Source organism: Pristis pectinata, chromosome 23, assembly GCF_009764475.1.
Source record: "Pristis pectinata isolate sPriPec2 chromosome 23, sPriPec2.1.pri, whole genome shotgun sequence".
Classification (NCBI taxonomy): domain Eukaryota; kingdom Metazoa; phylum Chordata; class Chondrichthyes; order Rhinopristiformes; family Pristidae; genus Pristis; species Pristis pectinata.
In genome coordinates, this window is record NC_067427.1 from 15933485 (window position 1) to 15951597 (window position 18113).

Sequence of the window (18113 nt, forward strand, 5' to 3'; positions counted from 1 at the left end):
ATGTGCAAACCTTATTGCGCATTTAAATTACTTTCTGCCTTTAGATCAAAATATGTTACTTTTCTTTCACAGTTATGAGAGTTTAACTTGGTTGACAATTGCCAACAAACCGTCCCTCCTCCTCAAAATACTACTGAAGTGGCAACAGTTATGAATCAGATGTTTTTAAATTGTATGCTGAAGTTTTCCTGTATATCTCATGTTTTGAACTCCAAGTACATCATTAATTTTTGCCACACACTATTGAATTCCCCTACATAATTAAGTGGTGTTAATAATCTGTGGTGTATTTTAGTCATTATGAATAATTGAAGAAAATTGTTTTGTGCTGTGGGAAAGCAGTTTGCTGTATTGAAATTATAATTAGCACTGTTATAATTTTAATGGTATAAGAAAGTAATTTGGAGATGGGAACATTATAAATGGTAGCACGGTGCATAAAGATTCTGATTCAGTTTCTGTTAATACAATAATGCAATATACAGAGCTGTTTGCAGTTCATTTGGATTGAAGTCTATGTCATTCAGATTTTTATTCGTATGATTAAATATAGCAGTGATTTTGCTAACAGAAACATCCGTTCTACCCACATTCTGTATTTTACACTGGTTCTATTCCAATTTGCCATCTACCAAAAAAAAGTGCTGGCTACTGGGTGGTTACAGTTATCTCTTTCACTGAAGTGTTCTTGCAGTCCCACTGGTGGAATGGAGGAAATCTGGCTCACACATAACTGTAGCCCACTGAAACGGGACAACAAGCAAGCTTCTGTGTGAATGCTGAGTGGAAATAGCCGGGCTCCATTTATTTGCATGCCTTCTGTAGATGGGAGTTGCAGATTACACAGGCTAGGGAGGGAACCAGGTCTTCCCCCTTGAGTCTCTGCTTTCAGAGCACAAGCCACTTTCAAACTCTCATTTGTTTAGAAAAGAACCAATAATCTTCTGAACTTTGCTTACAGGGAGAATTGGGAGCCCCAGGCCCTGCTGGCGTCCGTGGATTGGTTGTAAGTAACAAGCAGTCCTTAACTATTTCAGTGCTGTTATTTATTTTACATTCAGCTGTTTGCATTTGTTATTTTTGAAACTATAAGTGAAACTATGAAATTCACAGAGAAATATGATTTGTTGTTCAAGAAAAAGCATAAACATTATAGCACATTATGCTCTTATTCAACACAGGAGTAGGGAATGAATATTAAGTCTCAAATACTAGTTTGTAGATAATAGTGTTTAGTAGAATATCTTTAAAGCTGTTAAAGCTGTTTAAAATGTCAGATCATTTTATTAGCCATGGCCTTTTGATGCTTTAATCCTTAGCTTACTTAAACGAAAGGGCATTTTTAAATTCTTAAACTGCTTGTATATCCAAAGAAATTTCGGTTTCCTGAAAAACTATTGTTTCCTTGATCAAACCTCCTTGCTTTTGGCACACATTGACTCAATCATGTATAATATTGTAAATATAATTGCTTTGTGATACTGTATTAAAGTTGCAGACTAAAATACTTGAGACTAAAATTAAACACTTCCATGCACAGTTTAAACAGAAATGAAACACCTCCATTTTTGAAGGTTACTTTTTCCCCTTTGTAACCACCTCCCCACCCTACACAATTTCTTTCTGCTTTCTTATTCTCTGGATTATCTATGATTGTTTTTCCCTAACTGTAATCTTAGATCCAGTTAGATAGAAACAAGTATTCATACCTCTCCTAATTTATTTTGGAATTGAAAACAGTAAAGAAGGCAACCTCAAAGGTGGTCTTTGTTTGGGAGATTCACATGATTGCATTTTTGATGCTGCAGGATCAACCTTTAATGGACTTCTGCAAGCCAAGCAACACTGGCAACAATATACATATATGTAGCACCCTAAAAACACCGTAGGAATGTCAACGCACTAAATTTGACACCAAACCATTTGATTATAAGGATATGTGACTAGCTGTCTCCTAAAGCACCTCTTCCACCAAGAAGGACAAGGGCTTTGTGGGAACACCGTCCTGATTATATTCTCATTAATCACTCATCGTCAATGGATTTAAATCCTTGAGCTCCTCATGCAGTAGCAATGTGGAAGTACCTTCACCACAAATAGTGCAATAGTTCAAGAAGGCAGCTCACCACCAACATCTCAAGGGTAGTCAGGGAAGGGCAATAAATGCATGCCATGCCAGTGATGTCCAGATCTTGAAAAATGAATTAAGAAAAAACCTTTGATAGGTAGCAAAGCTGGGGCCATGGCTTTGTAATCTGTCAAGACTTTAGAATCAGGTTTATTATCACTGACATATGTCAAGAAATCTGTTGTTTTGCAGCAGCATTACAGTGCAAGACATAAAGACATAAAAATTACTATGTTACAGAAATGGATAAATAGTGCAAAAGAGGAATAACAAGGTAGTGTTCATGGACCATTCAGAAATCTCATGGTGGAGGGGAAGAAGCTGTTCCTGAAATGTTGAGTGTGGGTCTTCAGGCTCCTGTACCTCATCCCCAGTGATAGTAACATGACGAGGACATGTCCTGGGTGGTGAGGGTCCTTAATGATGGATGCCACCTTCTTGAAGATGTCCTCAATGGTGGGGAGGATTGTGCCTGTGAGCAATTTACTCAGCAATTTCATGGGTGGAGTTTGTTCTGGTCCACTCTCAGTACCTGGTTATGATATACAAAACTGTGGCACCACTCATGGCCTTGCCAGTCGGGTTCAGCAACTTCTCTGTCAAAGATTTGCATGAGATAAGCTTGAGAGAAAAGCATTACTCAGGCAGGGATTCCCACTCAGCAAAGTCTTTTTTGGGGAAGTTGCCAAGAGACAGTATTTGTTCTACAATGAGAATGACAATTAAAAGAATACAGAGACATCGAATAAATTTATTTGAACGTTTAATTTCCAAGCACTCATGAAACAATTGTCAGTTAGATAGAAACACAAACAGTGCACTTGTGAAACCTCGACCTAAAAGTTGTGTTTCTACCCTTGGGTCAATATATCATTATTTAGGTTCGTGCAAGAAATCAAAACTGATAGTATAATTCAGAAGATTCACCATTCCTTCAACAGGCTGTCATAGAGGATCTAACTTGCACTAAGCACTTGGGACCAAAGATAAATGTTTCACTCTATATTTCTTTGATGTTTGTATCCTCATGTAATAAACTCTCTTTGACAGCTGTCTTTTAGCAGTCTCAATTACGTTAGCTAAAGTATCATTCCAGCTTTAAAAATTTATTCTAGATATTTATGACAACTAAACAGAACCTAAATAGAACGAGCATCAGATATTTGCCAACACTGTTCATTTAAAAGCCATAAACATTTCAAAAGAGATCATAAACCTATCTTTTAACAATGTGTAGTGGTTTTAATAAATAGAAATTACTTAACATATACAGCTTTTTAATGCCTCATTATCTGCTGTTAAACTTAGCACATTTCATCTTGCAAACTATGAAGCAGAATTTTTCCTTATGAAAATTATGTGAGGGAATGATTATGACTGCAAAAAACACTGAGTGCTGGCAACAGTTTACTGAATTTAAACCACCAGATTGCATTTTCTCATAACAAAAAATGCCAAAGGGTGTTCGGTGGAGACCCATGGAATTCCATAAGTAAGGAAAATTTGTCAATAACCATTCAACACGTGTTTCATGTAATTAATCACAAAGTGAACTTCTGCAGATGTTAACTGGACAGTTCATACATTGTTGCAATGGGAATACAAATGACTCAAAAGCATTTGCGCCTAGAAATTGGACCCATTTGCAACCTTTTGCAAAAATCATGCATAGTCACTTTTTTGCACCTGTTTTAAAGTCTTTGTACACATTTACTGTTTTAAAATTCTGTCCAGCAAGAAATTGAACTAGGTTTTTTTCTGTTGCAATTCACCTTAACACAGGTTTAATTTTCCCATTGTATTTTGGGCATGTGATGATGTCATCAACAGACCACTCATTTCAATTATTTAATGACAGATATTAGATCTAAAGATTGCCATTTACAACATTCATACTTTACAATTAAATGAGTACAATGTGCTGTAAGTAGTGAGCTAGGTGTGATTTAAAATTATGCCATTCCTTGCACCCCTGCCCCCAACAATGAGACATCTTGTGCAATGTCATGACATCTATGTGATGAAAAGGTAAACCCTTTCACTCTTAAATTAAAAAACACCACCTGTAGTCAACTGTGACGATTGAGGGGTCTGTGAACTGCCAGCTGCAGCTCACAGATCCCTCTATCTGTGGACTCAAGCTGCCACTGCTCACAGGTGCTTGGGATCACCTACGGCCACTAGGTGTGATTGGTCTGCTTCATCCATTGTGATGGTCTCCTCTTATCTTCATGTTTCTCTCACAAACCAACCAGCTTCAGGTTGCTATGGAAAGATAACTTTAAAAGTGGCTGACCCATTTTTTTGTGCAGCAGATATAACAGCTGCCTTCTGTGAAATGCACAGGTTAGTTTTAATGCTCTTAAGGGGAAGCAAATCATGATGATTTCTGAAGGCAAGAACGTTCCAATTTCATGACTTTCATTTGTAACTTCTGATTTGACTTTAGTCTCTACCCAGCGCACATGTCGGGCGCCAAAAATGTCTAAAGTCCAAGTATTAGGCAAAAGACATTGAAATGCCATATTGGTGGAATAAAGGTTAACACTCAGATTTTACATTTTGGTTATTACTGACTTGAATCCAAAGAGAGAATATCATCCTCTCTCTGAAATTCATTCAGGGCATAAGATAAAGTATCAGACAAGAGAGGAGTAAAGACACCACATCCCTCCCAAATACTTCTATGTCACCCAGCACCATTGCTAGGTGAATCACTAGATTATTTGACCAACCTTTTAGGCAATGAAAACAACTAAATGGAATGCACAAGGAATGACATCAAGCAGGTATAAGTTGAGAAACATCTGAGAGTTTACAGATCAAACAGACATGATGAGAAACAGGAATAGTATCCCTTTGCAGATAATGAACAATAGATGAGCTTAAGAAGTGCACAAAAATGACTGTGAGTAAAGATTCATCTTTGCTCAGTAGCATGCTAAATATGCCCCTGGTTGCACTCAGCTCCACTCCATTAGTCAACGGAACTGAATATGTGGAGCTGAACATAACTGTGAACAATATTCTTGCATGTACTAAGTATTAACGACCAAAGACAAGTTCTTGCCCTATTTTTCTTTAATGTAGATATCCTTATTAAACAAATAACAAACTCAATGTCTTTCAAGCTAACTGTTGAAATCTTAGGGTAGTGAAAAAAGGAGCCTGTTATATTTTGAAGACTTTTAAATACTAGGCAACAGTGTAGCTGCTGCATATTGATAGAAGAATGGGTTGGTAGCTGATTTAAGTATCTCCAAGTGGTTCTTTTAAAAGCACTGCAGAAAACATAATTATTGTTAGTACAATCAGTGATGTAGAAAATCATACTTTCAGACTGCTGTGTAGAGAAAGTTTTTATAACCAGAGTAATAAAAACTAGCAGCATTTTCAGAGGATTGTGATGCAACAAACCATCTGCTGGAGGAACTCACTGGGTCGAGCAGCATCTGTTGGGGGAAAGGAATTGCCAATGTTTTGGGTTGAAACCCTGCATCAGGGCTTTCCCCCCACAGATGCGACTCGATTCCAGCATCTGCAGTCTCTTGCGTCTCCAGAGGATAGTGATGCTTCTTTACCTAAAGAAGCATTCGTCTGCATAAGGCTCAAGGTGGAACAGTTAAAACAGTATTTTTTTCTCAAATATTAGTTTAAATGAACTAACTTTACAGTTGCTCCCTCAAAAAATTGTAATATTAAGTAAGTCCACAATTTACTGTTGTTACAACCTATTGATTGTTATTTCAGAAGGATTGTTCTTTTTGTGAACACATTTTAACATTTTTTAAAAGATCACTTACATGACAAAGTTCACATCGCTGAAAATCATTTTAGCAGCTGTAGTGTAACTTTGGTATAAGGCTACAACTTAGTTCTATTGAGTGATCAGGCTCCCCATTTCACTGTCAGAAATGAATTCTCAACAACTTGAGTTTTGCAACTGAACTCCAGCTTCCTTATTGCAACATGAATGCTCAATTTAATTCCTCCTTTCATGGGCGACTTTATAACATAAATACACGATCATCACAAGGAATGCAACCCATTTACTGAAATTAGTTCTAGAGGAGTCAATGTAGAGCAGCTCCTGAGAACCACAACAAGCTTATAAGCAACTATTGTGCTTAAAAAAAAATCATATCCTGCTGTCTTTTTCAATGCTACATCATGGAAAATGAATCTTTTCCAGAGGAACACTTGAAAGCACAGCTTTTGCTTATTGGGAAACTTGCCTGCTGGGAAATTTGACTGTGCAGTTCTTGTCGCAGTCTGCAAGTGGAGAATGCATGGAGGGAAACTATTCTTAGTGCAATGCTCATCAAAGGAGATGTTAAGAAAAATTAGGTCCCTTTTTTCCACTTCATTCAATTCATTGGTTATTCTCATAGCAACATTTCCAAAGAACGGTATAACTTAAAGGGCCATATTTACCCACACACTGAATTCTGCAGTCTGCCACTAACCACACTGGAGCTCGCCAGGTGATGCAGAAGCGTGTCCTACCATAAAAACCATGGGTGAGATCCACAAATCTTGTATAATTCTGTGTTTCAGTGGTAATGCTGCAGAAGCTGATGCTATCAGATCCTGAGGAAGGAAGGAAAGAAAGATTCATATCTTCAGAACCTAACCCAAAAAATGTTCCAGGAACTAAGCTCCTATTTCCAGCTCTCTCAAGAACAATTTATCTAGAGCTCAAGGCTTTATGAGGCATTGACGACAGAGACCTATGATCCATGATCTGTACACAAGGAGTTAAACAAGGAATGATGTGTCCACTTTTAAGAATCTTCAGCAAATAAGGAAACAATAAAGCTCCTTCTCTCATAAGCCTCTGGTCTCTCTGTCTGCACTTCTCATGAAATCCCTAACAATTGAATACTCAAAATGAAATATTTTAATTGAGAAGAGAAATAAAGGACTGCAGATGCTGGAATCTGGATGAAAAACGTGATGATGCTGGAGGAACTCAGCAGGCCAGGCAGCATCTGTGTTCCTCCAGCATCATCGAAATACTTCAGTTCACCAATCTTAGCAAGCCACAATGCAGAAAGAAATTTACTAAATTCATAACTGAACACCTTAATGTTATACCTTTGTAATTCATTTTCATAAAGGTTTACTACAACCCTCATTATGAAGTAATTTTATACTTGTGCCTGCCACCAGGCTGGAAGAAGGTCCCTCTCTTTAATTTGAATGGATTGTGGATGTCTGGATACACTATGATGAACTCTCTTGGAAGGGGTGCTTGCTGACTGTAGTATCTCAGAATGAAGGGCTATGTTCTACAATAACTGGCTGTGGGGCATAGGTGTAGGCATTACCTCAGAACTGGTGGTGGAATGAGAAACACTATCCTGATGGTAACTGTATGTTCTCTGTTCTTGAAAAACAATCTGCTCTTGTTGTCAGCAAACTCTGCACTTGTAGAATAGCAATCTGTTCCCTGGAGAATGAAAGCAGAACTTGATTAGAGTGACATAAGACTCCATTGAAAAAGGCTTTGGATGGCCTCCACCCATGCCTTCACCAGCTGCTGTAATATGGAAGTGTCAATACTGGTTGGTACGTTATTCCGCATGCTTCCAGATGGAAATGTGGATTATGTGTCTTTAGAACTCTCTTCCTCAAAGAGTGGTGGAGGCAGAGTCTTATAATTTTCAAAACACAGCTGAATAGTTTCTTGCTAGACAAGGGGTTGAAAGGTAACCACACTTAGACCTAGATGTGCAATTAAATCAGCTATGACATTGAAATATGGTGGAGGAGGCTCAAGGGGCCATGCCCTGCTCCTGCTCCAGATTCTGCTAAGAGGAAAATTTTCTCACTACCCTCCCTTTTTATATTCCTCATAATTTTACCTCAGTTGTCACTCTTCTTAACCTCCTCCGCTCAGGGTGAACACGCCTAGTTTCTCAGTCTTTTCTCATAACTGAATTGCTTCATCCCAGTCAACATCCTGGTGAATCTCCTCTGGAACTTCTGTGGCACTATCAGTCCTTCCTATAGCATGGTGATCAGAACTGCACAGTACTCCAGTTGAGGTCTGACCAAGGCTTTGTAAAGTTGAAGGATAACCTCCCAACTTCTGTATTTAATGCCCTGACTAATGAAATCAAGTATCCCATAAACCTTCTTGAAATATCAATGCAATTGAAAGCAACTTATCCTGATGGATCCACTAGCATTAATAGTTAAATGCTATTCAGAAGTGCATGGGAAATTAACTTATCAGCATGCATTACTGAGGTTGCAATTATATCACAGCTAATGTGGAAGAGTTAGGAGAAGACTATGCCTTCGAGATGGTCTCCTGCTGAAATCCAAATGGATCCCAGTTTACCACAGTTGTACTGCCAAGCATACACTATGAAATCATTATTAAAACCACATTTTATTTGTTCTATGCAGGATAAGGTATGCAGTAGATTGAAGGAGCAGCTAATTTTGGAAATCTGTTCTTGTAATTAGACCATTCAGGAAACAGTGGATCATCCTGGTATTAACAAACAAGTTAATCTCGCAAGAATCTTTCCTTCTTAAAGGGCTTTTGGTAAACAAAAAGTAAATCATAAAAATGCACAAGGAAGTATCAAGTTTAATCAGATTGTTTTCTTATGTCTGCTGCACGATTCTGGCCCTGTGGTTTCCCATTAGCCTCAGAAAAAGAAAAAGAATTGCCTCTGTATGACATCTTTCATGATTTTGGAACATCCCAAAGGACAACCAATGAACTTTTGAACACATGTTTCGTATGCCACTCAAAACATAGTTTTCAAAACTGCTTATTTAGAAATGTCATAACCCATCTGGTAATTTATGCATTATTTGGATTACGTATAATTGAAAATCAAAAAAATGTAGATGCCGGAAATCTGAAAATCAGAAATTTCCAGAAATGCTCAGAGGTCAGGCAACATCTGTGGAGAGAGCAACAGAGTTAACTATTCAAGTTAGTGACCTTTCATGATGATGGAGAATGATGGTACCCATGGTCACGAAAAAAGTTCTGGTGATGTTGTCTGGCTTATTGAGTATTTCCAGCATTTGTTCTTTATATTTGAATTGCTTGGATTCAAATTAAGAACTTTTTATACAAATGAATCTATCCCACATCTTCAATGTTGTAGTATAACCGTCATTAGTAGAGGAATCACTTCTTTGTTTAATATTTATGTACTCAGATACATTACTAAGTTAACCACAAAACAACGAGCAAACTTAACTTGTGCCAATAATTACTTAAGTAGAAGAGCCCCAAAGGGGAAGTTCATATTCAACATTCTTTAATATTTTGAAGTTCTATTTAAATACATAAAAAGTAAATTAGTGGTTCTATATGTTGTACCAACCTATCTCACAAGATATCACCATTCCAGGTATAGTAGTAAAAGTTGGTTGCGTGACTGATGTTAGTAGGTTAAGTATTATGTTTGTGGATAGTATTAATTCTGTCCCCAGAAGGTGGAAATGTGCAGTAGAAAAGTATGTTTAACTATAATTAACAATTAGTTTATTTTCTAGACACATGCAATATAATTGCTCAAAGCTGTCATGAGTGAAAAATGGGAATGCTCTGTGGCAACAGTAACTGGAAGGTTTTGCAATATGCTGTCAGAAAAAGTTTGGAGTTGTATCTGATCTGGAGGTGCTTGATGATATTCAATAATCAGAGTATGTAGGAACACCATTTTTCAGCAGAACTGAGGACCCGCTCATTTCTGTGATTTCTCTTCCTTAACTATTTTATTTGCTGGTGAACGTCACCACAAGCTATTGATTTTACTTGTCTTTCCTGTTTTTCACAGGGTGATGTGGGGGGACTTGGGAAGATGGGCAGGCCTGGACGACTTGGACCAAAGGTGAGATAGTTATACCAACACTCATTTTGTTAACTGATTTTTTGGAAAGGTTATTGATGTTACTGATGTCAAAAGTAAACAAGTATAATAGATTGAAGTTTCTTATCATAATGTGAGCCCACTGTCAGGGAATAGAATATGTATGAGTGCTAATGGGTGCATTGTATAACTTCTGAATATGGTGATAGTTCTATACATTTTGGCCTTGTGTAATTTTTTTTGTTCTTGAAACAGAATTTGTGATGGGGATTAAAGATAACAGGCTTTTTTAAACACTGTAAATATGTGTTCAAAGTACCTGAAATTTGAGGAAAACCATAGCAACTCCATGCTCTAAAGATACCATTGGTCTGCATATAACTCTTAGATATTTTATCATGGTCAAATTATTTGTCATAAACAGAATAAGTACACATATAACACATTCTATACAGTTCAAAAGTTGTATCGTAGTTAATACGTATGGCAATTGTATGAAAGCCAACATACAGTTCAACATTGACTTCAATTGAATGTATCTCATTTCTACGTTATTATTAGTGTGTTTAGCATTATTAGGGATGAATTTCTAGATATACATATTTAATAACACCAAATATTATTAGGATAATGCTCATATTAGTATAAAATTGTGAAATACGTTGGTGTGCACCTCTATTAAAATTAAGTAACATCTCTTAGATGAATTTCCATAAAATTGACAGTGGATATATTTTGTGTGGGTTTTTACTTGTATAGCAAGGAGCCAAATATAAACCACAATGTATTACCATGTTAAAAACACTCCACATCAAACCCCTAAGAAATTCACAAATAGGGTTTCTAATTGCATACATTCTCAAAATCAAATACCAGTTAAATTTAGTTTGATAGAAGTATGGCAGGAGTGAATATCTGCTGCTCAATTAAATACATGTTTCTGTGAGATTTCTTACGTTACCTTCATATTTGCTTGAAGTACTTTTCCTCCATTTTGACTAAAGTTAAATAAACTTTATGGCCTGTGTAAGAATCATGAAGATTGCAGAGAAAATTATGTTTGGTGTTCAATGTGGGAGATGCTGCTTCCATAAACAATGATGGAACGGGATGTACTTGACTGGGTACAATGGCATCACTAAGAGCATTTACCAATAGAATATCAGCTAATTCTGGCCATGCTTCATTTCATCTGCTGCTGAATCCTTCATTCATGGCTTTTTCATTCCTTGACATCATTATTTGAACATATTCCTCTCCAGTCTCATATCTTCCATACTGCCTAAAATTATAATAATCCCTGAATTTGCTAAATTGGCCTAACACACACTAATTCCCATTCACCTATCATCTCCTTACTTGCTGACCTGCGGTGGCATCTCATTAAATAACACATCAATTTTAATATTTTCACCTTTATTTTTAAATCCCTCCAAGGTCTTGCCACTTCCTTCCTCTGTAATCTCTTCTAGCATTACAATTTTCCAAGTTATCTGTGCTTCTAGCCTCTTTAAAAATCCCAAACACTGGAATTTCCTCCACAAATTCTCCACCTGTTGAGGTTGAGCTTTCTTATCCCACTAATGATGCTTATTTAAGCATCCTTCTTTGATCATTCTTTTGTGACTTGGGCAGGTTTGATTATACGTCTGTAAAGTGCTTTTGAGGTGTTTTACAAAATAAAAATGTGTTTGGTTAATACAAGTTGGTATTATAAAATAACTAACATATCTGAATGTAAATATTTGATAAGTAAATGACATTGGAGTTAAGTCACTGTGAAAATTTCTGCCATATTTTCATGAGATCCAGTAGACATGCAGTGAACTTTTCCTCCAGTCTGGCTGAAAATCATTCGCTAAAGTGAGGGCATTCTACCAAGAACAACAATCTAATTTACTTTTTTTTATATGTTAACAATTTGAACATCAATGTTAAATTAATTCAAGAACATGACATCCATGTGCCTGTTTACTAAGTTTTTTGCTTGTCTTCCTAGGGGCTGATGGGAAACCCTGGAGAACCAGGACTGAAAGGTGATAAGGTGATTTGAATACTCCCTTATTGCACTGATGAAGTATTAATGCACCCTTCCAACACGAGTTTAATATTCCCTATTGCATTGTGACAGAATAATAATTTCAAAGCATAGTATTGAATACTTTCTATCACTATACTGTATTGATATATGCCCTTTTATCGCACTAATTTAAAAATAACATTTTCCCCTTGTATCTATGTAATATTAATTTTATCTTTAGCATGGAGTTTATTTCCCTATCATTACTTGTAATTTACCTTTTAATTTTTTTTAAATTTTAGTTTCATAACAATTTGTAAAACATCTAAAATTTCATTATTACACTGCAATGTAGTTTGTTTCATCCTTTGCTAGTGTTTAAGTACCATTTTCTATACATCACTCCTATCTAAGGAAGTAGAAAAGCAAATTACTGTCACTATTCGATGGGGAGAAACCTGGGACAGGGGACGGAATTTGGATGATCAGGCATGATCACATCGTATGGCGGAGCAGACTCAAAGGGTCAAATGGCTTACTCCCATTCCTATTTTCTATGTTTCTTTGTTTGTAAGGAGATGCACAACAGAGGCTCTAAATGAGTTAATCATAATTTTTAAATACTGTTTTTTTTCTCTTTGGGGAATCTCTTCGGCTCTACTGATGCATGGCTATGTTTGGAAACTTAATTTGTAGGGAATTATGGGGAAAAAACATTGACTAAACTTCTGTAGCACAGCAGGTTCAGCTATCAGTGTGTCATGCTGACTTCAATATTATTTCACCCATCAAATTTTATGAATACTATTAAAGTATTCATACCGAGACACTAATATATGTTCTGGCCTCATATGCTCTTTGAAGATCTATATTCTGCAGTCTTTCACTGACTTGGTTAATCACAGCTTACTTTCAGCATTGTTCCTCCTCATTCTCATGTCTTGCTTTTCCAATATGATTGCTCATGGTATTTTATATGTGGTTTGTTTTCAGGATAACCCTATGCCACTGTAATAATTCCTTTTTGGGCATAGCAATAGTGTTGCTATTTTTATATAAAGAAGCTGTGCAATTCATCCCTGACACATTGCTTCCCCTAAGGCTTACATATAAATAACTAAAATTAATATTTAATCACTATAGTATAACGAACTAGGTTTGCATGTTAGAAGTTTATTTAAATATTTTGGCTGGTAAGGAGACATTCTTTGTTCATTATTCCAGATATAGTTGATACTCTTACAATGTAAACATTTTAATAAATGTTTTGTGTACTAAAAGCATTTTTATATTTTGCAAATTGCTGTTCAATCCTCATATGAGATCAACAGACAAGAAAGATATAATGACATCATAAGGAGTGTGCAATTTGTTTCAGCAATATAAATACAATTATTTGCTAGATTGGCCAAAATACATATATTCATATACTTGGCCATGCAGATTCCCGTCCTGTGCTTAAAATATAAGTTATTAATTCTAGGAAGATAATGTTCAATCATTTCTTTATTGGAACTTCTTTGAGTTTTACCAGAGTTATTAATCTGCATTAACATAATTATTTTCCATTTATTATATTAAAGCTCCAACTAAATTATTGGTGTAATTTCAAGGAATCTTTGTTTGATTTCTATCAAACATAAAATAATAAAGTTAAAAATTGATTTGGGCATTGTTAAGTGTTAATGTTCATGTAGATTTTTCCTAATCAGCATCTCTGTTAAAAACCTGATTATCTTTTTGACTGCTGGACCAGCAAGAAAAGATGTCCATTAACGTATTTAATGAAACTACACAATTGGGACAGAAAAATTCTTTTTCCATTTTTGTTATATTTTATATGTCAGTAACCTGCATATTTTGGAAAGTTGGAAAATGTGACAAATTCGATTTTTATTTCACCCGCCAAATATTATGGATGAGTCGTCTATTATATTGACCACTCCAACTAATTTTCACTGAAAATCGAACAGCTTTTAAAATGGTTGACTTTATTCCAAAGCAGCAAGTTCAAGATCTATTTGCTTCCACTGTTTTACCACAGATAAGTTAAAAAAAATTAAATGTATGTATTTGGTTTGGCTTTACTGCCATACTGCAATTTTATCTGTGGTGAAATATCATTAAAATCAGGTCATTAAACAACCAATTCTTATCTTCAAAAGGCATCTAGGAAGAATTTCTATAGAGAATGAGTACCCTTCCAATACGGAGGTCTAGATATTCAATTGGATTTTGCTATTTTTTTCGTGATGTATGCAATGAAAAATCAGTTTGGATTGGGTTGTTTTCTATTGATCTGCAAATTTAGTTGGATTCCTGACATCATTCACTCATGCACAAAGGATAATGTCATTCCTTGTGTAAGCACCTATTAGCAAATTAGGGCACACATAGACCACATGGTACTGGGGATTCCTGACATAGGGCAATCCCAGGAAAAGATGGTGTTACCAGCAGAGTGCCAAACTAGGATGCAGTAAGATAAGTAAGTTGCTTACTTTCATCCTTGGCAACATTCCCCACCACTTCATTTCCCGATTCTCAGCTCTTCCCCTTCTCTCACCTGTCTGTGGATGTGAACCCACCCCTGGCCCTTGAGTACTGCTGGTTCCAATCCTCTTGATGTGCTTCCAATCCCTAATTCCACTCCTACCCATAACCCTGTGTGCTGTCAGTCCTGATTTCCTTCCAACACCATCCTTGAGTGTTGTTGCCCATCTCCTAATTTCCTCCTCCCTATCCATCACCAAGAACAGATCAGTCTCCTCATTTCCCTGCACTGAGCTCTGATGTCCCACTCCAATCTCTAAGTCACTGAAGAGATTCAATGGAAGCTGTGACTGTTGGCTCTCAAATTTGCCCTCTGAAATGTTTACCAATCCAGCTGCATGAAAGTTTCAGCTGAGGGCTTACAACCAAATATGTCATTGGTGCCCCCTTTAAGAATACACTGCAATTTCTAGGCAAGAGTTTCTTGTATATTTGCTATATTGACCTGCCTGCGGTGTTACCTTTATGTTTGTGATAACTGCCAAGTTATCATTTGAAAATCTTTAAAATGTGTACTCAGTGTAAAATGCACCATTTTGTTTCAACACAAATATGCTGAAAAAACTTGGATGCGGGTTAAAAGAATGCTTGTTTTGTCAGAGAACCTGTGCTTTTTGAAATGTTCATGAGAGGGTAAACAGAAAGGACTCTTTGATTTCTGAAAGTTACAGAGGGCAAAAGAACCACTCAGTTTCACTCGTATCTCATTGTGAGATGCAATTAGATTTGGCAGCATTCTTCATCTTTCAGCCTAAGGTAATCACGAAGTAGAATTGTATCGTCGTACAATGAAGAAACAAGCTCTTTGGCCCACCACGTACATGCTGCCCATTATACCTGCACAAATCCAACATACCCGCATTACTTCTGTAACCTTCTATGCGATGGCGATAGAAGTACTTGTCAAGATGCTTCTTAAATGTTGTGAAATTATCTGCCTTCACCACTTCTTGATGCAGTGCGTTCCAGGTTCCAACCACCCTCTATGTGAAAAACCTTCCCCTTAGATTCCCTCTAAACCTCTTACCTCTCACTTTAATCCTATGCCCTTATGTCTTAGACACCCCCCACAGTGAAAAAAGGGTTATTACTTATCTATTTACCTTATCTATACCCATCATAACTTTATATTCCTCCATGAGGTTATCTTTCAACCTTCTTTGCTTCAGGGAAAACAAATCCAGCCTATCCAGGGGTGGTTAAAGAATAAGAAATGATGGATGGAGGTGAAAGTGGGAGAGACAGAATTGTTATCTGAAATTGTTGAACTTTGAACTGCATTTGGAAGGATCCAGTGTGCCTATCAAAAGATAAACTTACATTGAGCTTCGATGGGACAATGTTGGAGGCCATTAACTTTTCTGTGACTCCATACATTTCTTCTGGGTAAAAAGTATTGCTATGGAAACCCACATGGATCCTGTCATGGGTGCTCAATTCCTTTCCCTCTCATCGTTTTCCACTTTGACTCTGTCAATTGCATTTCCTACCGTCGCCCTGAACTGGAAGATCTTGTTGCCAGTTTTAACTTGTTATTCATCATTTGATGGTCCATCCTCATCTCAACCCTTTCTTGATCTCTATCTCCATCTCTGGGATTGTTCACTGATTCCCAAATCCAGCTTATTTAGCTTCCTCCCACTGTGATCCCTGTGCTCTACTGCATCTGTTCTGGTGTTGCTAGCTTCCACACCAGCATTTTTTGTGTGGTTTCCTTGTTCCTCAATCAAGGATCTGCCAACATCATAGTCAACCATATCTCCTCCATTTTCTACATTATTGCTCCCTTCCATCTCAAAACAACGGTAGGGTTCATTATCTGCTCACCTTCAATCTAACAGATTTTTCATTCAGTGGATATTCATTACCAATTTTATCATCTCTAGCTACTACCAAACCTCTTTCCTGCAAAGATGTTGCCGGATTTGCTAAGCAGTTGCAGCATTGTCAACACTTTTTCTATTTACAATGTCTGCTATATTTTGCTTCACTTCAGCATTTTGCAGTTGTGCAGTGTCTGTAGTGATGAGGCGACTGCCTAATGTTGTTGTTATTGTAGATTGTTCATGTTATGAAACTATATTCCAATTCTGATATTTTATTGAGGGTTTGCAGTTAAAAGGTGATTATGTAATACTGCATTGTAATATTTGATTTAGGGTTGTGAAGCAGTTCTCTAAACTGTATCTAGAATAATGGAGAAGTGTCCTAAACTAAGTCTAGAATAATGAAATAATGCTACAATATATTAGCTTGTAAAATATGTTTAGAATGACACTCAGATGGTTCAACATCCATTACATTAAGATTTATGAGGCAGTTTTACAGATCTATTGTGTGCTTCAGTGTTTAGGCAATGTAGCAATGTTCTAACACTATGTTGTCTTGTACTGTGAGTCTAGGGTGACGAGGGCATTCCAGGAATACCAGGAGAACCAGGTTTCCCTGGTGATAAGGTGAGTTTGTCAATGGTTTGATAATGAGTTTCAATTTGATTAATTCAACCTATTTAATCCCCAGTTTAAATCTGGTACTTAAAAAGCAAGCATTGATTTCAGTATAGGGTTTATACTGGTGTTAGTAGAACCTCTTTTTTTATTAAGTATTTCCATCTTTTAGGTACAGTACTTTCCTGTGGAAGTAAACTGTAGTGCCTTTTTTTAAATGCCAGAATAATTCATCCCAAATACAAAGAAAACTGACCATGTTTATTTCTGAATTTCTTTCCTTTAAAAATTAGTCATGATTTTGATAAATGAACCAAAGTGTTAAGATGAGAGTTCATATATAAATACAAAATACATCCTTTTTTTTAAGTGTTTAAAGTGTTGCTAGTGCAAGATTTACAGACGAGAATACTGAGTTTCCCTGACAGGATAAGGAAGATGCTGTTCATCCCTCAGAGGCTATGAAGAGTCAGGATGGCAATCAGGCAATGTTACACAACAGGCTGAATATTGGTTCTTAGCTATACAATCACTCTGTTCCATCAGGAACTTCAAATTTACAAAAAATCGACAGCTGAGTTTTGAATGTAAGATACATTTTGAATTTGTGCAGTGGTGTAAAATGTGTGTCACCAAATCAGGAGCCTGTTTTTTATTTCAACTGGGCCCTATCCCATGTTTTACACTGTTGCACAATGTGAAGAACAAGCCGGTTCCATTTACATTTTTTTGTTCTTAGTATAGGGGTAAGAGAGTTCCAGGTGGTGCTGATAATGATATTGGGGTCATCACCAGCCAGGCCACATTTATTTCCCAACCCGAGTTGCCAAGAAAAGATAGAGGTGTCTCTCTTCTTTAAACTGTTGAAGGGCTTGTAGTGATAGTGGCATTGGGTAGCAAATCAGTGGCAATAAAGGAACAATAATAAATGTCCAAATCGATATGGTAAATGACTGAGGGAAATTTGGGTTGGTCTCACAACATTGCTGTTTGTATACTTCTGTGTGGTACTTGTTACAAGAGAAGGAGCTGTTTTCAGAATAACCTTAGTGAGCTGCAGCATGCATCCTCTAGCTTAAAGATGGGAGGGATGATACTGAATCCAGTGTTAGGAAAAC

The 18113-nt window shown here is 36.7% G+C and overlaps 1 protein-coding gene across 1 annotated transcript in view; it reads left to right on the plus strand.

The window, feature by feature from the left end:
- Positions 1-18113, plus strand: part of col27a1b (collagen, type XXVII, alpha 1b) — a 425030-nt gene that overhangs the window by 191526 nt on the left and 215391 nt on the right. Inside the window, exons 14-17 of the mRNA XM_052036787.1 lie at positions 962-1006; positions 9943-9996; positions 11975-12019; positions 16951-17004. Coding sequence (XP_051892747.1) covers positions 962-1006; positions 9943-9996; positions 11975-12019; positions 16951-17004 — 198 coding nt within the window. The remainder of the gene's footprint in view (positions 1-961; positions 1007-9942; positions 9997-11974; positions 12020-16950; positions 17005-18113) is intronic.